Here is a 22,986-nt window from a genome sequence, read left to right as displayed (position 1 = left end):
TAAAGTTCATAAAGAGTTCAACATTTTTGTTCTAACTACAACGTGAACATAATTATTTTAAAATCAGCTGCCCAGCCAATTGAAACAACCCGCGATTAGCGGTTATTCCACGGTGGCGATTAAATTTCTTATTCCTTTACCCTCGATTAACTATCCTTCGATTACACCTTCGTCAGATCTTACTGATGTGCCATTTCACTGACAGCAGTTAGTGAGCTACGGTTTCTACTTTTCTAGCTTTTTCTCCACTGCCGGTTTTTTTTTTTTTTTTTTTTTTTGGGGGGGGGGGGGGGGTGAAACATAATTCCTCCGTTTCGCGCTTGCGAACAGCGGCTAGGCAGGAATAGATTGTGCTAATAAATTCAGGAAAAGTTGCTTCACAATATACCCAAAAGTTGCTCTTAAGTTGCTCAAATATAAAAAAGTTGCCACCAAAATTTAGAAAAGTTGCTTGCTCTCTAGAGTGAATTTTGCGATTTTTAGAAAATTGCCTAACTGCGGCCCATCAAGCAAGCAAGCAAGCAATTAAGAAAGCAATTAAGCAAGCAAGCAAGCAAGTAAGCAAGAAAGAAAGAAAGAAAGAAAGAAAGAAAGAAAGAAAGAAAGAAAGAAAGAAAGGGATTTATACGGCGCAACAGGGGCCTGGGTGCAATCCTTAAACTGACCAGAATGCAACGCGCCTTAAAAAAAAGATGGCTGCTGAACTCCATAGTTTGGTCTCGTCACGAAGTAGACTAGGTTAGGTTGGGCGTACATCTTTATAATGTTGGAGTGAGGTAAGCTTATTACTGCGTTTCTATTATTTACACTCTTCGGTCTGATCACAGTGAGGGTTCTGTCAGCCATCAAACAAGTAAGCTTAAGCTTATAAGGACGTTCGCGCCAAAATTTTCTACTCGATAGACTTTTGTTTATTTTTACTGCGGCCAGATAAAGTGTCAGAAATGCAAAACACAAAGTTGCGATCACCAACTTCGTTTCAGAGATAAAGCGTGTGAGAAATTACCCTGATTTTTGAAATTGGAGGGCATCTGTTACGTAAATAGAGCGCTTTGGTTAGGAATTTGTGTTTCTACCTCTGCCATAAAGATGTTGGCAAAAGCGACTGCCATTTTGGTTATTATTCCTTGTGTTGATATCCTTTTTGTGAGACTTTACTCTGGAAAAAGGCATTTAAAACTGTCGTACGGCAAAACGAAAATCTCAAAACATGAAATTCAAACGTCAGTGTGACAATAAAAACAAACTCCCACTCCATGTATTTTTTTTTAAATTTTTTTGCAAAACATAGATCTATATTAACAAAAGTAATCTGTTAAGAAAAATGTAGGGCCTAAAAAAGGGGTCACCCACCATTTAAGAAAGCAAACTGCAAGCGAAGTGAGCAGAACAGCCACCCACCCTATGTCCTTAGAACGTTTTTCAGCACGTGGGCTCAATATATGGCATGGCATGACGTTGCAACATTGAATTACTTGCACATGTAGTGAGGATGTGCATGCATAAACAATAAGCGCGAACGTCCTTAAGATAACATACATATTGGTAGCCTAGTTTTAAGTTCCGAAAGTACTGGAAAGTAGCAACCCTCACCCAGGGACCCTCGTCAGAATCAGGTCTCTTTACACGACCCTGGGCTGGCAACTAGCCCGGGTCTGCTTGGCAAGTTAAGTGTAAAAAAACAATGTTTACATGAACTCGAGTTGCCTGGTTGTATCAAAGTTCTGTTCTGTACCACAATGCTGACCCAGGTCAGCTTGTTTTCACCAAAAACTGGAAATGGTAGCTATAAAGAAAAAAAAAATACCACTTTTTTTAACAAACCTTTGTCTCACTGAACGGTAGTGGCTTATAAAGAAAGGAGAAAGCAAACAAACGTGGCTATTTTTGTCAAAATGTCAACCTGGGCTGGCTTTTCGTGGACTATTTACATGGTTGACTAGACTGGTCAACACAGATCGCAAAAAGGGTTACTTGGCAATGCAATTACTTTTTTAATTACTTCAAATAATAATATAGTCAAATTAATTAATTAATTGTATATAATTATTAATTGAAATAAGGCTTGTATAAAGCAAACATTAGGGCAGCTTGTATGTTAAAGTTTGTTGTACTGGTTAATCGATTATTTCCAATTGTTTCTGTAAGTAAAGTTCTGTTTAAGATCCCTTTGGAACGTTAAAGTACACTTGATCTTCAGGAGCTTCACAGTGGTGAAATTTCATACAGTAGTTAGGCAATCAAGCCAGTTCAAGTAGGCAGCGACATGAAGCATTGCTTGTAAAATGTCATTGCAAAGGAATCAGTGACCATAATCAGTGGAATGGCGGATTGATGGAATGGCACTAATTTTCACACTGGTTTTCTTGCGGTTAGCTTCACCTCACTTTGCTTACAAGTACGTGGTTAGCTTTTATTTCTTGGTTAGGGCAACATTTACATGTAGTATTGTCCTAATCAACAACAAAAAAAGAAAGCAAGCCATGGGGGTGAAGCTAACTGCAAGCAAACCAGGGTGAAGCTAAACACAAGCAACAGGGGTGAAGCTAGCCACTGGCAAACTAATGCCATTCTGTCATAACTACCATTCCGATCCGCAGAATAGGTTCACCTATTACAAGGGCCTTATCCATATACATCTCTATTGTAAAAAAAAAAGAATCAAAGGCAAACTAAAAACAAAAATAGAACAAAAACAAACTACAGTCAACTCTCTCTTAACGGACACCTCTATGTAAGACGGACACCTCTTTAAGATGGACACCTGGTGTTGGCCCCGTCCCTGTCGTTTTTCAGTCATTTTACTGCAACTAAACTCCCTATAAGACGGACACCTCTAACACGGACAGTTGGAGCCATTCCCGACGGTGTCCGTTTTAGAGAGAGTTGCCTGTAAACATCTTAATATTATGTCTTGATTTATCCTATTCTTTGATTTTGTTTCCAATTTCATGTTAGACTGAACAGGATTAGAAACACTCCTGACTCCATTTACTCAGAAATGGGTAACAAACAGAGTGGTAGAAGACGGGAAAGTCAAATGGTACGTCCACAATTTGCATCATCCATCAATCCTTTACTTCCACCAGAAGCTATTGTCAGACTCACTGACTGCTTGAACAGACTACCTATTGCTCTTGACAAAAGTGTTCGGGATGAAGTGATACGTCGTGTAGAACTGAAAGAGACAGAGGATGCCCCAGAAATTCTACTTAGGAAAGGCCAAGAGGCATCTGGAATTCATGTGCTGGTGTCAGGGAATGTAACTGTTTTCAGTGAAAACCAGAAGTTTGTCTTGAGGGAAATTCAAGTGGGTGATTGCTTTGGGGAGGTTTCTGTGCTGTATAATATGAAGTGCACAGCTGATGTGTGGTCAGCTAACAGGTACATATTATTACGTGCATGTCGGTTCTAGTCGTAGGCTTATTAGGTTTCCCTAACTGAGGTGAAGTTACTTATTTGTTGAAGGTTGTGAAAATTGTTATCTGTCCTACCCAATTTTCCAGGATAAATGAGCAAAGTTTGAAAAGTCTGCCTGACATTTTATATTAAGAACAAAACCTTGTGCATGTGTATAACCCTGAAAACTTTCCTCTTCAACAGATTCATTGCACTAAGTCTGTGTCCGAGCCAAGTGGCCCATACAGCCAGAGCTTTTCCCGGTTTCTATAGCATTAAGCGACTAGGAGTATTGCTACCCCCCCCCCCCCCCCCCCGGATGGGTTGCTAGTCCATCGCAGCCCTGGTTACCCCCCAGCAGTAAATTCGCCAGTACCCATTCATACTCCTGGGTAGAAAGAGGCACTATTAAAAGAGTAAAGTTTCTTGCCCAAGAACACAGCGCAGCGCCCCGGCCAGGCCTCATACCTGGGCTGTTCAACTCAGAGTCGAGCACGCTATCTTTTAGACCACCGCGCCTCCCATGGATACATTGCGCTAGTACAGTAATTTTAATAAAACTACAATTGTATAAAAGGCAATAGTAACAAATTTTAAAATATTTTTAAAATGTGTTGTACAATTATTATATTTTAACAAGGTGTGTGGTATTACTTCTGAAGACCTCTGATGCTTGCCAGCTGCTCACATTTCCCAGTGAGATAACTCTACTGCAGTGGTTTCAACAAAGGTTGGTGAAAATACTGTGTTAACTTCATACAGAATTTTTCTGCAGCAATTTTAAGTTACCTTTAGTTAGTTATTGTTACTTATTTTTGTGGGAACTTAATTTCATGAAAAAGGAACAGGCATATTTCGTTGGACTATTTCGCGAAATATTGTCAAAACTTACTTGTCTGCATTAACAAACAGTAAGTCTTCTTTTCCACAGCAATAGTGTCCAATGACACTGAACAAAACCATAAAACATTTAAGGTCATTGCCCTGTATTGCATTGCGCATCCTTACTGCGCACAATTTCACGCGTAATTAGCGCGCGCACATAAACAAAATGGCGGCTTTTTTCTATGCGGCTTAGTCCGCGAGAGAAATCAATTGTCGCTTTCTCGTAAACGAGTCTGGTGACCTATCAATTTTTTCTCATGTTTTGGGTGTAGTGATCAATTTCTTTCTGTAAAATAAAAACAGATCAATTCTTGTGTTTGAAAGATAAATTATCGCTAAACACGTGTACTTTGCTAGTACTCGCAGAGGATTTTTAAAGGAAATAAATGGAATATACAAGGTCTTCCCGCTCCTAAACGAATCTGGTGACCCCCCTTTTTTATTTCAAAATTTCAGTTACCTTAAAGTAATAAACCAGTAGGCGAAGTTTGGTTAAAAATCTATGTTCAGTTTTATTTCGGGGCAATGACCTTTATGAAACTTAAAACATTTGGACACTGTTCCTTTGTAACAAAGTAGAGCGAGTTTGACAACTGAACCAAGATAATCATGTAGGAAACTCACTATAATGTTTAATGCCTCTCACCACCCAGGTCAGGGTTCATACGGGTCATGGAAAACCAGGAAAGTCATGGAATTTTATTTTCCAGGCCTGGAAAGTCATGGAATTTAAGTGTGGATCATGGAAAGTCATGGAAAATTGTATTGATTGTACAAAATAATACTTTATTATTCGTGAAGAAAAGGGTAAGAAGGTTCCAGAAATCAAGATAATTTTTGAAAATTTCCAAGAAAAATGGTAAAATTTAGGTCGTGGAAAACTTTGAAAGTCATGGAAAAGGTCATGGGAAGTCATGGAATTTCAAAAGCTCAAAAGAGTAAGAACCCCGCAGGTGTACATACATGTATACATGTAAATGGGTACCAGCAAACTGTCTTAATGCTTGGCATAACTGGTATCTGTGATGGACTAGCATCCCATCTAAGGGGAAGAAGAAATACTCCTAGTCACTCAATGCTACAGAAACCAAAATAAGCTCTGGCCTGATGTGCCTCCACTGGCTCAAAATCAGACTTAAACTTACCTATCTGAATTCAGGGTCAGTAGGTGAAATAATTTATTTCTTGTAAACACTGCCTGAAATTTTATGTGGCCAAATTCAAAATATTATTTTTCATAGCTTCTGTTCCCAGGCTAATAATAAAGTACCGATAAAGCACTTGAATTATGTTGACAGGCATTCAAGCAAAGATTATGCTCCATGGTCAACATTTAAGATTCTGTTTGCAGCATTAATTCAGGGCACTTTCTTCTTCTTGTTGATTATCATTTTCTTTAGTCTGCTCAATTAATCACGCACTTGTCATTTGCTGGATGGGATGCTTAAGTTTGTTTACTGTATGGTAGCTTCAGTGTCAGTGACTGCAATAAAGAAAAGTTGTTATGTAGCAGATGTTATAAATGATATTTTCTTCATTCTTTTAATGTCAATTGTAGGAGATACCTTGACACCAGTAAACTGTTTGACAACCAACAGCTGTCAAAGGAGATTGCTATAGATGTGTTACAAAAGGTTGGTAGACACACATCGTAACTACACTGTGTTTGCCATAGTTACTCAGGGACGGCGGGGCTGGGGGGGGGGGGGTGCTTCAGTCCCCCCAGAATTTCCGAAAAAATAAAGACTTACTAAGAGAAGAGTCTTTTTAGCCCCCCCCCCACTTCAAGTCACTAGTCAGCCCCCCCACTTGGAAAAATGCTCCGCCGTCCCTGTTACTATTGATCCCAGATGTCTGAGTTGAAATGACACGATTATAATAATTATAAAATTTACTGTTTTCTTTTTCTTAGTCCCCAGTGGTACACAGCTGGAGAAAAGAGTCTTTGGCATCTGTGGTCACCACCATAAAGCCAGGTCAGTTAATTTAAAATTATGGTTTTTAAAAATATATAAATTATATAATGCAGTAGGTATTCTTAGCTTTCTCTGGTGGATGGAGAAGAAAATTTTAATATTAATGTATTTATTTCACACCTTTTTAGTCATAAACTAGGTACGTATTCATTCAATTAAGCGCCCAACCTCAAATTAGCACCCTCTTTGACTAAGCGCCCACCCTGAAGGTTGGAAAAGTTAATACATGTAAGTGCCCAGCCTCGAATAAGCCATCTACTCTGCTGGGATATCCTCTGATTCTTTACTAAATGATGGTAAAATTGGCCAACTACTTTGATAATAAAGCTGTATGCCTACTGTTACTTCAAAACTTTCTGAACCCCAAACTACATGTAATAATTCAGGAAAAAAGAATTTACCAGACAGTTTAACTTAGAAATGCCATGAGGGAAAACTAATTCCTTTACTTTTAATTACTTGTTATTTTTTTACAGCAATTGTTGTACTGTATCCTACTGACAGCATAATTTTCAAAGAAGGATGGAAAGGACAAGAAATGTTTGTTCTAGTTCATGGACAGTAAGCTATATTTAAATTATACAATAAACAATTGATACATTAATGTAAGTTTGAGAACTAACTTGTATGTACACACAAATAAGCCTTACCAACATTGGTTGGAGGTACGCAAAAGTATCTACCAGGGGATGTTCCCCTGGGTCATACATGTATACAAGAAAAATCCAGGTCATAATCAGTGTTGTACAGTGGCTTAATTAACTTCAAATCCCATATTTCTTCAATTAAGCACTCAACAAGGCAAGAAATGGGCCCATTGTCAACCCCCGCCCCCCAACCCACTCCTGCCATAAAATCATCTCTTTTTGTTTGTTTGTTTGTTTGTTTGTTTGTTTGTTTTCTTCTTTTTTTGAAATCTACCCCCTCTCCTTAATTAGCAGTCAGTATTAATGTATGAATTGATCAATGATCAAGTTAATTGCTCTGTATGCAGGGTGAAGTTCTCAACTGGAAATCAGGAGCTTGCTACATTTGATGCTGGAGACAGAGGGTTCTCGTTTGGAGAGGAAGGTACCAGTGCCAATTAATAGAATGTAGAAATTATTTATATAAAAATATAACATGCACCTTTTATTTGCTGTTTAAGCCTTTCAAAAAAGGTCCAATTTTGTGGAAAGGTGCCTTTAACTAGCTAAACACCCATCAGCAGGCTTTTTCTTTTCATAGTCAATGATATTATTAACAATATTATTTATTACATTTGAAGCTGGAGCATTAGATGCATAATTTATATATGTTTCAGACCCCCATTGGATAATCAGCCATAATGCCATGCCCACCTTCTTATGATATTATTTTTGCTGTGCAGGTTTCTTTACTGGAACTGAGAGGAGATCCACCGTCAGGTTAGGACAGATGCACAGCATGAAAGAGAATTATTTTAATGGTCATACATGTTTCTCTGATTATAATTGGTGCTAGAAGGATAAACAATCTTTCCCAGTTTCAGTGATAAACTACTTGGTGATCTCTAGTGAATGTTACAGTTAGTCTTGTGACAGTGTTCAATATACAGTATTACCCTGCTATCTTTGATATTTTTTACAGATTCTACCCTGAAAACCTTATCATACATCAACATGTATCTGTGTGTTGCACCCTACCATATCTTGTCCCATGATGGTACCTGCCCCTCCTAACCCATTCAGTTTCTCTCAGGGCTCCATAAACACTCTGACCTGTAAGCATTTTAGTGGGGGGGGGGGGGTCTGAATACTTAAACCAAATGTGATCATTGGATCCATATTATTGTTGTGACTGTAATTGGATTCTTCGTCAAGCTCTATTTTAGATCAGGTTTTTTGCACACTCGATCTATTTCCACACCTCACCTCACCTCATGTCACCCACCCATCCCCCCACCCTCCCTAAACATGTACACGTAAACGGTAAAGTAGCCATTAATAAATGAGTACATGCCTATTAGAAAAGCCACCTGCTTTGCAAACACAATAAAGATCACCTGCCATTGTTTTCTGTAGACTTTGATAGCAGACTCTGGGTTTCACCACTTTCAACTACCATCTGATAAAAACCTAGAGCTTGTAGTACAATTATAGGTATATAATATGCATGTACTCCACAGGGCAGCTGGGCCATGCCAGGTTATAATGCTACGAGAGGAAAACTTCCACGATGCTGTTAGTCAGGTTTGTATATAATTTTCATATATTAAACACTTTGCACTTCATGTAATTATACACAGTGTTATCTTTAGGGAAAATAAGTGCTAGACACAGATCTACAAACACGTACAAATTGTTTTATACAATTTTGTAATCTTGCAGCTTTTTTTGCTAAAGATTTTGATTTTATGAGCAGAAAATACATGGATCTTTTTGTATCAAAACATTGTTATGTAATGATAAGTTTAATTCTTTTTAATTACAGTAACTTGGTATTGTTTAAATCAGTAATTATATAAATTGGATTGAGTGGAGTACAGTTCAGGGAAAAATTGCACAATTTATATGATGAGCACAAATCACTTGACTTCTGAGTTGTATGATCAGCCAAATATGATAATGTTAAAATTGGGCATTCACATGATCATTGTGTCTATTCCTTGACAAAAAAAAATTAATATTTTTGCAAAGAACCAATCATAAACAAGAATTTTTTTATTGCATTATTAACACTTACAGATTAAGTTGCTAGAGATCATTAACTACAACAACAACAACTACACATGCTTATTACAAATGTCTTTGCACAGTTCACAACAGAGGCAACATTGCTCCAAGAGCTAAGTGTCAAGTGGAAGCAACAGGTCAATCAGAGAGATGGCAGGCTGTACTCAAAGTATGGAGGAGCCTTGGATTTGGAGGTTTGACCCTGTTTTTTTATCTTGTGGATATTAAATAATAATCTGTAAAGCCTGCATTTTGCTAATGATGCAAGTTCACTGAACTTTAAGTGCAAGCACACGAGTCCATGAAAACAGTCAGACCAGATCGATGATTAAAAATGTTGAACACATTCCTGCATTTTTACTTACTTCCTGTAAGATAAAGTGGACACTAGGCCAAGTGGGTCACGCTACCAGCAATTTGGAGGAGGAGTATTTCTTCCCCCCCCCCTTCCCTGGATGGGATGCAAGTCTGTCACAGAATTGACCCCAACAGCAAATTTGCTGGTACCTATATACAGCTGGGTGAAGAGAGGCACTGTGAAAGTAAAGTAATTTTGCCCCAGTCTAAAACACAATGACCCTAGCCAGGGCTCAAACCCAGACTACACAATCTAAAGTCCAGGCCCCAGTTGTTCGAAAGCTGGATAAGGCTATCCACCGGATAAATCGCTATCCAGCACTGATAAGTGTTAGTAAAACATACTAACACTAGCGATCCACCCGATAGTGATTTGTTCGGTGGATAGCATTATCCAGCTTTCGAACAACCGGTGCCAGCATGCTATGAACAAGCATTAGGTAACTGCAATCACCCTCAGAAATGGATGATCAAAAATAACAGAAAACGTTTAGCATACTCGTGCATGCATTTTAACTCATTTCCTCATGCAGAATGCTTCTTTTCAATAAAGCAGTATATGTGAAATTATAATGTTCCTTCTTTCATTATCTTTTTTCCTTTTCAGATCTTGAGGATGACTTTGAAGCAGGTGCGTAATGGCATAAGAAATGTCAAGTAGAAACTGTATGAAAGAAAGATCAGTGTTAATCAGCCTGTGGCACCCTCATCCCTAATCGTTCATCCCATATCCCACATCCTTCATCCCACAGATCCCTCATTCTGCATCCCTCATTCCTTATCCCACATCCCTCATCCTTTATCCCACATCTCAGTATCCCTCGTACCACATCCCTCATCCTTTATCCCTCATCCCACACCCCTCATTTCATATCCCTCATTCCACATATCCTTCATGCCACATCCTGTCTCCCTTCATCCCACATCCCTCATCCTTTATCCCTCATTCCACACCCAACATGCTTTACCTTATAATCCTCTGTCGATTTAGACTGTCCACAGCCTCTCGATTTTTCAACACAAAAAATGCAAACGAAGAGAGCGCGAAGCGCGAGCGCGCGGGGGGAGGGGGGCGCCAAGCCAGCGAAAGAAAAATCTATTTTTTTCGCTTGACTTTTCCTGTTGCGACAAACGTTAAAGGAGCAATGTCACGCGGATATTTTGTCATTTTTCTGATTACTTCCAAATTGAAGGAAACCTCTTACTAATAGTTTTCTAACAAAGAAAAACAACAAAGGAGTAATAAAAACGCGAAAATAACCAAGGATGGTTTCGACTGACGAAGATTATGACAGATACTGATCCCAGATTATAAAGGACAAACTTGAAAAAACTTGCCAATTTTTTTCAAGATGTGATGTCCGTGGCGTAGCTCCTTTAACAATCAATGTTTTTTTTTTTCAATAAGTGCATGCAGTATCATAATCATCACTCAAGTCATGCGATTTTCTTGACAGACAGAAGAATTCAAAGCTTGTCCACCAGGATTCCTGTACATTCTCGCTCTTTCCATGGTTATCAAGGAAGTGCAAGCTGATGATGTCATGTTGTCAACCAGACAGTACCAAGAAGGTTAGTCTACTTTTTTCTTATTATTGGTGTTCTGTGAGTGGTTCACTTGTTTTGGAATGGCAGATGCAATGAGAGCAGCATTAAACAAAATAATAGCTCTCAACCTTGTTCCATGGGTCTGTACACCCCGTCCCCTTAGAAGAGACCTTGGGAACTACAGCTCGCGGGATGAAAACATTTGGTTGTGTTTTGTTTGCAAATTCAACAACACCTTTTACTTTCAGTCTTAATCCCCATCTGACTGATAGGAATTTAGATTTGTTACAAATGTATGCTGAATCATGTTTGGATGTAATTAAATAAATGATCAGGTTGTTAGCAACATTATAACATCCTCGTTAAAAGCACCTTAACACAAGTAAGCATCTTAGACATTGGCAAGTTCTCAGGGGCGGTTCGAGGCCCGGAAGGGTGCCCCCTTCCCCTCCCACCTGAGATGAGCTGCGACTTTCAAATACAACTGGTATTCTGCAAAGAAATAATATGTGGTTTATTGGTTCACCCCCTCCTAAGAAAAATCTTTGATCCCCCCTGTGCCCAGTTGCATAAAGCAACTCACAGCAAGGCGCCCAAAAGTGTGACCACTTTTAATTTATTCACATTCTTTCGTGCAGATTTAATCCAATCAGAAGTCAACTGCAAGCTATCCACGGCTTTTGATTGGATTAAATCTGCACGAAAGAATGTGAATAAATCAAAAGTGGTCACACTTTTGGGCGCCTTGCTGTAAGATAAAGTGGGATTTTCTGCAACTGCTCCTTGTGTTCCGCTGAATGTTTTTGCAGCGTCATGGGTTTTCGTTTACTCTTTAGTCCGTCTTTGCCCAATTCATCCATAATAGCACGGGCCGCGAAAATCCTCTGGAACACAGGGAATGGTTGCAGAAAATCCCACTTAATTTTAGTCGCTAAATATGCAACCGGGCCCTGGTTCTTTACTGATACATGTATTTTGCTTTCGGTCTCAAGGCGGTACCCTGTTTGTAGTCCTACAAGGAAGTGCAGAAGTCATGGAAGATAATACGCCCACATCTCTCATAGTGGATCTTAAACAAGTATTTTGTAAGTAACATACATTAAGAAGCAAGCAATGATACATTTAATCAACCGGAGGGGAAATGCCTGAAAAAAATTTCAGGGCTTTGAACACCGGGTTCAAATCCGTGACCTCCACGATACTGGTGCGATGCTCCACCAACTTTTACTATGAAGCAACTGGTAGCAAAGTGATTTTTGTGGGTTCTATTTTTTCCCATGAAGGAATAGATGACAGAATAAATGAAATGATGCCGCCGTGCTAAACAATTTCATCAATTCTGTCTTACTTACATTCGCCATAAGAGAACGTTTCGCTAGAAATCTTCAAATGATTAACCGATAATACCATACTTCTTTTAAAATCCGAGGAAAATAATACTAGAATTCTTAAATCCAGTTATATAGATATGTAGCTCTGTAGGTAGGTTGAGGATGACTTTGAAGCAGGTGAGTAATAGCATAAGAAATGTCAAGTAGAAACTGTATGAAGAAAGATCAGTGTTAATCAGCCTGTGGCACCCTCATCCCGAATCGTTCATACCACATCCCTCATCCTTTATCCCTCATCCCTCACCCCTCATTTCATATCCCTCATCCCACATATCCTTCATGCCACATCCTGTATCCCTTCATCCCACATCCCTCATCCTTTATCCCTCATTCACTTATTCAAAGTTCTTTTCACCCCCTGTAGGGAAGAATGATAGCATGCCTGACCGGGGCTGGGTGAAGGCAACAGAATTGTGCGTGGCAGCCTTCTTCCCTGAGGAGGCAGTGAGAGAAGCAGAGAACACATTCCCGGATGTTGTGTTGCCAAGACCCTGAGCGAACACGCCTTTGTTTCAACCGATATCGACAGCGTTCTTCATCGCCTGACTGCCCGGCTCCTGGTGGTGTGGAACATAGGACCGGCTTTCCATCGCGCTCGAATTCCACCAGTGTCGGTGACAGCCACTGACTCAAAATCCAAGAAGATCAGATTTTATAGTGAGTGGGTTATCAACCCCCTACTCACCCCAGTCCTGTAGGACCCGTTGAGCTGTCCTTACGAGTACCGTCTTCGTGTCCGTAGCCTTCTAATTGTAAAGAACAGGAAGATGCGGTTCTACATGTATATCACTGATAACTCGGTTCAGTGCTGTTTCTATCGTGGTTCCACGTCTCCTCTATACGTTATGCAATTCTGAGTGCCCGGCGGGAATCAAACCTTAGTGTTGTAGCTTAAACGATGCAAGCCAGAAACATTAGAACCTGTTTGCCGAGAAGCCTTGTCTCTTCTTCGTTGCTGTTTCCTAAATCTGCTTCGCGACAATATGGTAAAAATGGATTTTGAGGACCAAGCACATTAAAGTACAACTGCAGCTGCGCTTTGTGTTCCACTTTTTTAAAGAACTCAAACTGGAACATTTTACGCAGTTTAAAAATTTCTTTTCTTATTGTATTACTGTTTTGGTGAAAACAAATGTTATTGTTGTTAAATAAAGTGTGTAATGGGTTGTCGTCGTTGTCATTCTTGTTGGAAAATAAGCCGCGAAGCCGAGAAGCAGAATAAGAGCAAAAAAAGACAAAAAGTTAAGAACAAATTTACGTTTGAGGAATGTAGCTGTGGTCGGAATCTCGGTGCAGTTTCGGTGCCCAATGTTTACCTGTGAAAGCCTAAAAAGCCCTCTTGTTTTCCTCACTCGTCGTTCTTTGCGCGGCCCCAGCTAACCGTGGCTGGGCCACAGTGTCTTTTAGGCATTCAAATGCAAGATGGCGGACACACTGCGATTTTAGCGCCTGAAAGACCCTAAGGGCTGGGTCCGTGAAAGAAAAACACAAATTTAAATGAATCGCGCACCAAGAGCCCCTCATCCTCTCTTGGCGCACTTATGAACGCGACTGTAATAATAATAACAATCTTTTATTAGGAAGCTCCATCACTTAAAGTGGTTTACATAGAGGTCCTAACACTAGATGTATATTATAAAATGATACAATTAAAATCAATAAATTAGAGCTCAAACCGAAATATAAAAAATATTTACAATATATACATTAAAAGGATTAAAAATACTTAATTATAAAAAGCAGAAAAAAGACACTTCTTAAAAATTGGCAAACTTGCTGAGTTTCTTACAGTTCTCTCTAACTCATTATAGTCTTTGAAACACTGGTACCGCGAACGATGTTTTCCCCAATTGTATTTGATTCTGTACGTCGCTAGAATCAATTAGGCGTAACAGTTACCCATTTATACTCGTGAGCGGAAAGGCACTATGTGGTAGTCTTGGCCAATTCAAGACTAACACATGATCATGATATTAAATGGTACCGGAAAACGCTTGTTGCCGCACCGCTTTGCTCGATTCGGAGTCCAACGTGATAAGCATTAAGCCGGCGAGCCACCTTTTCCCGTTTTTCCCCATTGGTGGCCATTGATTGACTCGATTAACAAATTGCCGCTCAATCTACCCAATGTGCTTTGGATCTTGGCGAGTCTTGTAATTGATTGACTATCCTTTTAAAAACGTTATTCATCGTTAACATAAACAAAGGTCTTCTAGAAAAATGTACTGCAGGAGGCAGTCAAATTGCCGGCAGAACTTGCTTTTCAATTTTAAGTTTTCCATATCTGAGTGGTCGCTTATCAGAGCGTCAACTGGAAATTAAAACATCTGGATAATTATTTCGGAGAACCCGCAGCGTAATTCAAGAAAATATTGCCATGTTTTTAGCATTTATAATAGCCGTTAAATTTGCCGTGTTTTTAGCATTTATAATAGCCATTAAAAAGCGCTGCGTCACTAACACAGTTCTAAACACAGTCACATTTCTCAAAGTCGATGTAATTCATGGCATAACTACAGAACATTATCATTCAGTTGATTATTTCCTTTATTCCCATCACGAGTCGCTTGGCAGTCTTTTGCCATCGTAAAGAGAAATTTAAAGTTGATCGGTAAACGTGACATTTACAGAAAACTTTTTACCCTCTTGTACTGCGTGATTAGAAATTCGATATCTTAAAAGAATGCGGTAAACTAGATGTTTCGTTTTTCAATTGTAGTGCTCATAAAAAAAAAAAAAAAACTACTTTTCCTGATTGTACTCACTAAATTTACACTAGTAATGATTTCGCTGTTCAATCGTTTATTCATTACGAAAATCTTCATCCGTTCTAAATGAGATTCATGCCGTGAGCTAAATTAAGTCATCTTATAGCTTAGTCAGCGATGTTGTCAATTATTAATGATGTGTTAAAACAGTTATCTTATCCATTTTTGTGCTTATATCATTCATTGATACGACTTTAACCTTGTGGAATCGTCTTCATTTACAAATTCATTTTGCCTTTTTTGCGGAATTTTCGAAAAAGCGTTTTTTGCAAGTCTATTTTGTCAGAACGTGAGTCGCACTAATTAACTTTCGTGTTTACATCAAGAAACTTTAACACCATGTTTATTGATAACAAACCAGATGCTTTGAACCTATGAATAGACTTTATTTTATTTCTGCTAGAAAGCCAGAAACCATACGGAGCTCCGCGTAACAGCAAGACACATCGAAAAAGATTGTTGAAGGAAGCCATACATGAGCTATGTTTGAGATGATGAGATTGGCCGTTCGTTAGCTGATTGGCACGTGGTAGTTGACCAATAGCGATCCGCGACTAACAGGCTTTGCGCATTTCTCCGCTGTCTGATGTTTTGCTGGATACCGTGGAAACTCAGAGAAACTCGGCGTGTGCATATTTAAGCTCGGACTATCAATACGTACATAATTATATTTTTTTTCTGCAAAAACCTGTCAGAATCGAAGTCGGCTTCAAGTCTGGTCCCCGGTGTTAAATCCCAACCAGCGAAGAAAGGTTCAAGTTCGGAAGAATCGCTTGAAATCGATAGTTCCTTGGATTAAAGGTATGGAATGTAATCGTGTTTAGGATATTTACGAGATAATGCATAATTTCGATGGAATATCTGCTTAGCTCGTAAATTAGTTTTTTTCTCTGTTTTTCTTGTATAATTTAAGCAACTTTGTCGGAGCAACATTTTGCAGGCTTACTAAAAAATCTCGCCGATTTTATCTCGATAGATTGTGGATCATATCTTCCGATAGGTTTTGCGGTATTACATTCGGCAAACAAAGCTATTGGTTTACACCACAGTTGATTTAAAGCGGTTGATGCCGGCCAATGTGGTTTATATTCGGTCCTGAGAGCAATAACTGACTTATTGAATCCGTGTCTTTAGACGTAAAAATGCTTTTGGATATGTCGAGACCAAAAGCGTTAAACTATAAAGCATATTAATTTCCTTTTTCTAATGGTGATATATACTAAATCGTAAACGAAAAGCTACTATATAATGACTAGGAACTCATCTATAGTTGAAATATAAATTGGAATGTCGCTAGCTCCTGCAGTTTTTACCTCTATAATGTTCTTTATGATCAAGAAAACATGCGCTCTGTCCCTTGTTATACGAGTTACTTTTCTCACTTCATAAATCCTGTCTTCCTTTTTGCAAAGGCGATAAAAACGCAGAAAAAATAAGAAAAAACAGCTTTTAACGTTTTGCTCGACAACAAGATACGTACATTTTACTTTAAAATGAGCGAAATACTGCTTTTTGTAGTGTGTCTTAACTTCTAAACACCCAATTCTGCAATTCTGCTGTACGCTGGCTTTACCAAAGCCAAAAATTTGTTTGCCGGTGTTTGTAATTCTGTCAATACACACGCTTTTAGCTCGGAGAATATATATTAGCAAAATTTACGGTTAAATTAGTAGCAAAAAGTACGGTTAAAAAGAAAGATTTCCAGCATGTTTCCGAGCCAAAAGTGTGTGCATGTTGACCGAATTACAAACACGCAAATTCGTTGAAAACTGACTACGGAAAAAGAAAAGAAATTCCACCAGTTTTTAGGTTTCAACGAATTGTTTTGATACAACTAAGCTACTGCATAACAAATCGACGGAAACAAGTTTGTTTGATATCATAGAACTTAGAAATAAAGTTGGCGCAGCAGGAAATTCTCAAAAGGTACGACAAAGGCTAATTCGATTTTCCCTGAGGGGATCATTTAATTTCTATTTCAAGCTCAAAAATATCGGTTATGCAGTTAAAAAATCGTCGACACTCGCTTGCACCTAAATGCGTACTTCTGTTATGTTTTGTGGAAAGCCACCATTTAACTAGCAATTCACTCATTCTGTGGTTTTCGATAGACCACATTTGTATAGTATAGTTATAAACAAACTTTTGCCGAACGCTACTCAGTACTAGTTTGGTTAAATTCAGGTTGAATTTCACCATTTGTACCTTCGTAGACTTTCAATAGCGAAGTTTATAGCACTTTTTCGTTATTCAACTTTACCTAGTTTATTTTCATAGGCCTTGCAACTGATATTTGTTTATTTTTATGATGGAAGAAATTTTTCCGGCAGGATTTTAATGTTTATATTTCGGACGCAATTGTGGGAAAATTAAGTCACATTTAAATAAAAGCGAAACTTAATTGACATTATGGTGAAAGTTCATCAAAGTGCAGTCAAACAAAAGAGTATCGTACATTATTAAAGAAAACCAGCTTAAAGGAAATCAATGTTGTTAAAATGTTCCAATACGCACTACAGTACATTTTGATATGCTAGTCTTCCCTATACAGTAAAAATGTATTCCAATTTGGCACGCCTTGATTAACAAAATTTCCACGAGTGTTTTTAATTTCAATAAAATTTATTCCAAAAAAGGGTGATCTTCGTCGCATTGAGCGAGCAACGAATATCGAAAATTTCTTTTATTTAAAATAACCAACGGCAAAACTTGTGCATGTGTAATCATGCACCATACAACACAGAACAGAACGAGTATGTAACGAAAAAAAAAACTACTGAAAAATTTCATTTTCTAGCTTACTTAAATTGAATTTAATTGAATTAATTTCCTTGCGTATAATATCCCTAGTATCTATTAGTATACACTGTGCGTTTATGGGACAAAAAAGATTATCAACCCTAACCTAACAAATTATCTACAGAATATTGCATAACCCTAGCAACGTAGTGAGTTGAAATTAGACATCTGCTATTTTGCCACGCTTCTCGGGAATTAGTATTTGGCTAGCGATTACTTTCTTGCTAAAGGTGAATAATACTGCAAAAAAAAATACCAGGAGCAAAGAAAAAGTAATCACTCAAAAAAATATTATATTTTCGAAAGCGTTATGTGGCACGCGCACATTTTCAGTTGATAATTTTCGTCAGAAATCTCTGTAACAATTAGTGTGATAAAGCGCGCGCACGTTTAGTTAACGTTCCTTAACTTCTCACGATTGCAACAACTGTCCCCTAATATAGGGTGCAAGATTAGAGCTTGTTTTAGAAAAAATATATAATCTGTATGATTGTCCTCTATTCACCTATTTTACAGGACCGTGAATGCAGCCAATAGTAATCGAGTCTCTTATGGAAGTGAAAATAAGATGCCATAAAGAAGATGAGTAGAAGATGATCAACAATTCAAAGGCGAGAATTCTCTTTCTAAAACGGACAGTAGAGTGAATAATGCTGACTCAAGCTCATCTGGCTCCTCTCACAGAAGAGAATCTTAAGAAGCATCAAAAGGAAACGACGGCCAAGCACATTCTTTTGAAAAAGACTACAGGACGCAGATCAAAAAGCGGAAAGAGCCTTCGTTCCGCGGGCGACGGAGAGAGTATTGAGTTTGTGAGTGACGAAACGTTAAAAGCATCACTCGATGAACAGAGAGGTGATGAAAAGGAAACATTTCCACCGGTGGAATTACCAAACGACTCAACGACGACTGTTGCGTTACAAAATATGAATGAACGTACAGAAACAAATCCCCTACCGGACTCTACCACCACGCGGGCAGAAACGAATTCGAGAGCCGGTAGCAAACCACTTTCTAATGAAAAGGAAGAATTGTCAGAAGAAGAGAAAGCCACTGAACCTTCTAACCAGGAGCAGGGCGAGGGAGGCTACGACAGCGAAAACAATAACGAATTCGAAAAAGAACGCAGTGGAATCGAGGAAGATTCGGATGAATCCTCCTCGAGCTCGCTTGAAAGCGACAGCGACGTTGTCGTTCCAATTAAAGCAAATAGGAGCGATAGAGAAGAGAATGTAGATCCTTACGATACAGCTGCCTCGACTCTGCCGAAGAACCAGCCGAAGCGAGCCGCGAGAAGCGCGGCCGCGAAACGAAGGATTTTTTTTACTGTCTCGCCCAATTCCCTCTTCGTTTCTTACCCTCATCTGTATATTTCAGGAACAAAAACCGACTGCTCGCAGTCTACTAAGTTTTCGATGTTTGTATATTTTTCATAATTCGTCAAAAAAAATCCCGCAGATAAAAATACGTACCGGTTTCTTTTTTCGCAAAAATTTATTCCATAGTGGAAATATCAGTTCACATCACCATCATCTTCCCATGTGCATCAAAAATTATGTTGGCGCCTATGAAAACGTCTCTTTTCGACTTTATTTTAGAATATCGTTGGACTAAAAGCGAACATGCTTGCGATAACTCGGGGATAATGTATCAAACTGAACAGAAGTTTATCATAATATCCATTGACAGAGCAGTCAGCCACTCTAAAACAAGACGTCAGACGTTACTGTAACAGATCAACACTTACGGAGTTTGACTTGAATTGTGACTGTTATTCAAATAAAAACGTAAATGTTGAAATTTTAATATTGAAATAGAGTTTCAATGCTGTTTGGGCGGTCAGTAGTCATAATAAAAATTAAAAATATGGTTGTATCTGACCTTTGAAATGTAAAAATTAAATTTTCCGAAACCTTTCTGTTGCCTTCCTCAGCAGAAAAGGACTAAAAGAATAAATTTAAAAGTGTTAAAAATTGTGATGGTCCCTAAGGGATACAATTAGTGGCAAATACGCTTTAGGGAAAGGCTGGCGTTCATTAACCGCTTCGGTGTTCACAGTGGAATGCAGGATTTCCAAAAAAGCGTTTGTTTCGGCCACCCACGCCACGTTCCAGTATTTCCACATAGTAAGGATGAATGTCATGTCCAGTGGTCTCCGCGTGTTGTTTTATTGCAGACTCATTATTGCCTCGAGTGCCAGGTTTGTGCTCTGCCCCTCGAGAGTTCCAGGATCGTTAACTTCCACCAGTGTACACAAGTAGTATAGTGGTTGGGGGTACGAGACCCAAAAATTTTTGGATCTCTTACTCCCCAACCACTATACTACTAACCAGTGCTGGATTTAAAACTGGATCCAAAACTGGATCCAAAAATGGATTTGAAAAATGGATTCAAAAAATAGAATCAAAAATGGAATCAAAAATGAAATCAAAAAATGGAATCAAAAATGGAAATTAAAAATGGAACCAAATCTCAAAACTTCTTATACTCTTTTTCAAAATTTTGGATACAGTGCGTTTAAACAAGCCTTGATATCATAACTGAAATATCAATCTGGAAAACCAAGCGAAGCCGAGTTTTATGATGTTTTTGAAATTTATTTCAAAATCTCTTATACTCTTTTTTAAAAATCTTGCATCTTAGTGCGTTTAATCTGATTTTTTGTTGTAAATGATGCTGTTATTAATATGCTTTTGTGTTAAAAGATGTCTCCATTTACCAGATAATTTATAGTTATAATTATTGCAAATGACACAAAACCATTCCTTTTTAGATGCATATAAAGTCTTGGACCTTCTTTTTGCATCCATCTTGTCTTTTTCAGTAAAATATCTTCGAACTTCAACCATTTATATATATACTTTAGAAATTTTTATATATTTTTAACCGACAGTTATGGTAAATTTTTAATGTTATATATTTCTTGTGATTCGTTATTTTTTATATATATTTATGACTTTTTTAAAATTATGGTGATTAATATTTTATAGTTCAAGGTTAAACATCTGCATTATTGTCATGGTTTCATAATATTTGGTTCAATACAATAGATTCGAATGTTCTATTGTTTATATTAACTAACCAATCATATTACAATAAACTTTTATACAAACTTTTATATAAACGTTTGTCATAAAATAAACTTTTATTCTCAGAATTGATTCAAGATGCCTAAGTCAATAAGCACGAATTTTATATATGTTGTAGATCCTTCATTGGTATCCAACTATTGAAATCATTACTATAACCCTTCCATTTGACTAAAGCTTGTTTCTTCTTATAATCTCTCCGAATGACTTTATCAATTCTGAATACATCCTGTTTTGCTTTTAATAATTCAGGTTCATAAAAGCTACCTTGTATTTCCTCATTTCTGAGGTCTTTCAATTTGTATGTAATGGGATTAGTATGTTGGATCTTAGTAATTACGAACATTTCTTCACTCCAATTCGGTGTATAACCCTTATCGAAAACAATTCGTTTATACTTAGATATTCGGACCTTGTCACCAACCTTAAATTTTGGTTTAGCTGATAATGGCTCCATATCACCGTATAGGTTAAAGTAAACAGTTCCTTCATTCTTTTTCTTTGAAGCTTCTGTGGGTGTCATTTTGATAGAGCTATGTTTTGTATTATTATATTCTTTTACTATTTTTGGAAGTATTTCAAGATACTGTGTATTACCTTGAATAGTAAACTGTTTGTACATTTTATTTTTCAAAGTTCTATTAAATCTCTCAATAACAACAGCTTTACCTTCATTAAAAGTGGAATACATGTTAATATCATTTTGCTTTAGCCATTCCTTGAATGTTTTGTTATAAAATTCAGATCCCTGATCGACCCAGAGAAATTCAGGTTTACGTTTGTCATTAATGACAATATTGTTGAATGCGTTAGTTATTGATGTACCTTTCTTATCTTTCAATTGTATAGCCCAAGCGAATTTACTGAATACGTCAATTATAGTCAATAGATATTTATAACCTTTATTCCATTTTGAAAGTTTATCCATAAAAACTAAATCAGCAGACCATATGTCGTCAATTCCATTTGATATTACTCTTCTAGTTTTAAATTTTCGTCTGATTGGTTTATGTAACTCATCGGCTAATTGTTGAGACCAATCATTTTTACTCAACGCCGTTTTCCGTTTTTTGTCTTCTTTTGTTTTACACCCATACCTACTTTAGCCTTGGTAGCAATAGTGTTCCTTGCAATAGCATGACCCCATTGTCTGTCTTTCCATGGGATAGCATCAAGGGCTTTTACCATCTTTTTATCAGCTTCGTTTTTGCATTTAACCTGATCTTTTGAGGGTTTATTTGCACAGACGCTGTAATCTACATCATGTTGCATCGATACAGCATCTGTTTTACCAGTTGGTGACTGATATATTTTTAGTATTTTACCTGTATTTGGATCCCATTTTACCTGTTTTTCAAGAGGATTACCCGGGCCGGTATATTTATGGCCGGGCATAACAAACCCTTCTTTTGGAGCTACTTTCAGAATAGCTTTGTGGATATCAAAACCTCTCCCGCTTTTCTTTTTAATGAATTTGCTTTTATTTTTTCTGCATATTGAGCAAATACTTTTTTCCATCAGCTTGTTATTTTTACTTTTGACTGTCTTTGGATTGATTGAATTAGTTTTCATTTTACACGAAACACAGTATGACTGACACATATATATATATTGATTAGATATTAATCACAGTATTTATTCCTCCATTTCCCTGCTTTTTTATCCCAAACGGTTCCAGAGCATGACGGATCTTGATGCTCACTTGGAGATGTCCAGAATTTCTTTGAGAATAATCCGGTTTTCGTGTTGAAGGCACCTTTTGCGATGTCTCCACTCCAATACTTTTTGAACAGATCTTTATCACCTCCTGTAGCACCCATGATAAAGGATGCTACGTCTTGAGCCTGCTGAAACCCTGGGATCTTATTGCCGATTTTATTGTTGATCGATTCTCCGAGTCCTTTACCAGATTTGTTGCTTACAAAACGGGTTTTAGTGATTTTGCATTCAGCGCATATGCATTTCATCATAGTTCGGCCATTTTTGGTTTTTACATATCGCTCGCTATCAGGTATGCATTCAGTCTTTTTTTTCTGTTTTACACAATACGATTTGACCATTATATATATTGATTATACAAT

At 37.8% G+C, this 22,986-nt stretch overlaps 3 protein-coding genes across 5 annotated transcripts in view; 2 read left to right on the top strand and 1 right to left on the bottom strand.

Moving 5' to 3' along the window:
• The window catches only part of LOC144640205 (uncharacterized), a 274,821-nt gene that overhangs the window by 72,093 nt on the left and 179,742 nt on the right, over nucleotides 1–22,986 (bottom strand). The window lies entirely within an intron of this gene.
• Nucleotides 684–13,415, top strand: LOC144640149 (uncharacterized). 3 transcript variants are annotated; one of them, XR_013568294.1, is made up of 14 exons: nucleotides 684–776; nucleotides 2,959–3,384; nucleotides 4,040–4,129; nucleotides 5,843–5,918; nucleotides 6,197–6,260; nucleotides 6,737–6,821; nucleotides 7,255–7,331; nucleotides 7,630–7,666; nucleotides 8,407–8,470; nucleotides 9,037–9,147; nucleotides 9,918–9,941; nucleotides 10,772–10,882; nucleotides 11,851–11,943; nucleotides 12,614–12,751. XR_013568294.1 is itself a non-coding variant. In XM_078499364.1 (14 exons), exons 2-14 carry the CDS (start codon nucleotides 3,002–3,004, stop codon nucleotides 12,742–12,744), a joined length of 1,350 nt encoding a protein of 449 aa, XP_078355490.1. In that variant the 5' UTR covers nucleotides 684–776; nucleotides 2,959–3,001; the 3' UTR covers nucleotides 12,745–13,415. The 3 variants fall into 3 exon arrangements, 2 of the variants coding, with proteins under 2 accessions (XP_078355490.1, XP_078355491.1); XM_078499364.1 differs by having other exon boundaries at nucleotides 10,768–10,882; nucleotides 12,614–13,415; XM_078499365.1 differs by lacking the exon at nucleotides 684–776 and having other exon boundaries at nucleotides 3,023–3,043; nucleotides 10,768–10,882; nucleotides 12,614–13,415.
• On the top strand, nucleotides 15,518–19,640 carry LOC144640185 (uncharacterized). The gene is made up of 2 exons (XM_078499395.1): nucleotides 15,518–15,818; nucleotides 18,333–19,640. The coding sequence occupies exon 2, from the start codon at nucleotides 18,467–18,469 to the stop codon at nucleotides 19,250–19,252; it is 786 nt and encodes a 261-aa protein (XP_078355521.1). The 5' UTR covers nucleotides 15,518–15,818; nucleotides 18,333–18,466; the 3' UTR covers nucleotides 19,253–19,640.

The sequence above is a fragment of the Oculina patagonica genome, unplaced genomic scaffold (assembly GCF_052425735.1).
Source record: "Oculina patagonica isolate OP01 unplaced genomic scaffold, crgOcupat unplaced2, whole genome shotgun sequence".
Classification (NCBI taxonomy): domain Eukaryota; kingdom Metazoa; phylum Cnidaria; class Anthozoa; order Scleractinia; family Oculinidae; genus Oculina; species Oculina patagonica.
This window is presented reverse-complemented; position numbering and strand designations above follow the sequence as displayed.

Bases quoted from the DNA above. Each gene is read 5' to 3' on its own strand.
- LOC144640149 (XM_078499364.1), top strand. From the start codon at position 3,002: ATGGGTAACAAACAGAGTGGTAGAAGACGGGAAAGTCAAATGGTACGT. The intron at 7,667-8,406 runs GTTAGGACAGAT...TGTACTCCACAG, and splicing joins GAGAGGAGATCCACCGTCAG to GGCAGCTGGGCCATGCCAGG. The intron at 8,471-9,036 runs GTTTGTATATAA...GTCTTTGCACAG, and splicing joins TCCACGATGCTGTTAGTCAG to TTCACAACAGAGGCAACATT.
- LOC144640185 (XM_078499395.1), top strand. From the start codon at position 18,467: ATGCTGACTCAAGCTCATCTGGCTCCTCTCACAGAAGAGAATCTTAAG.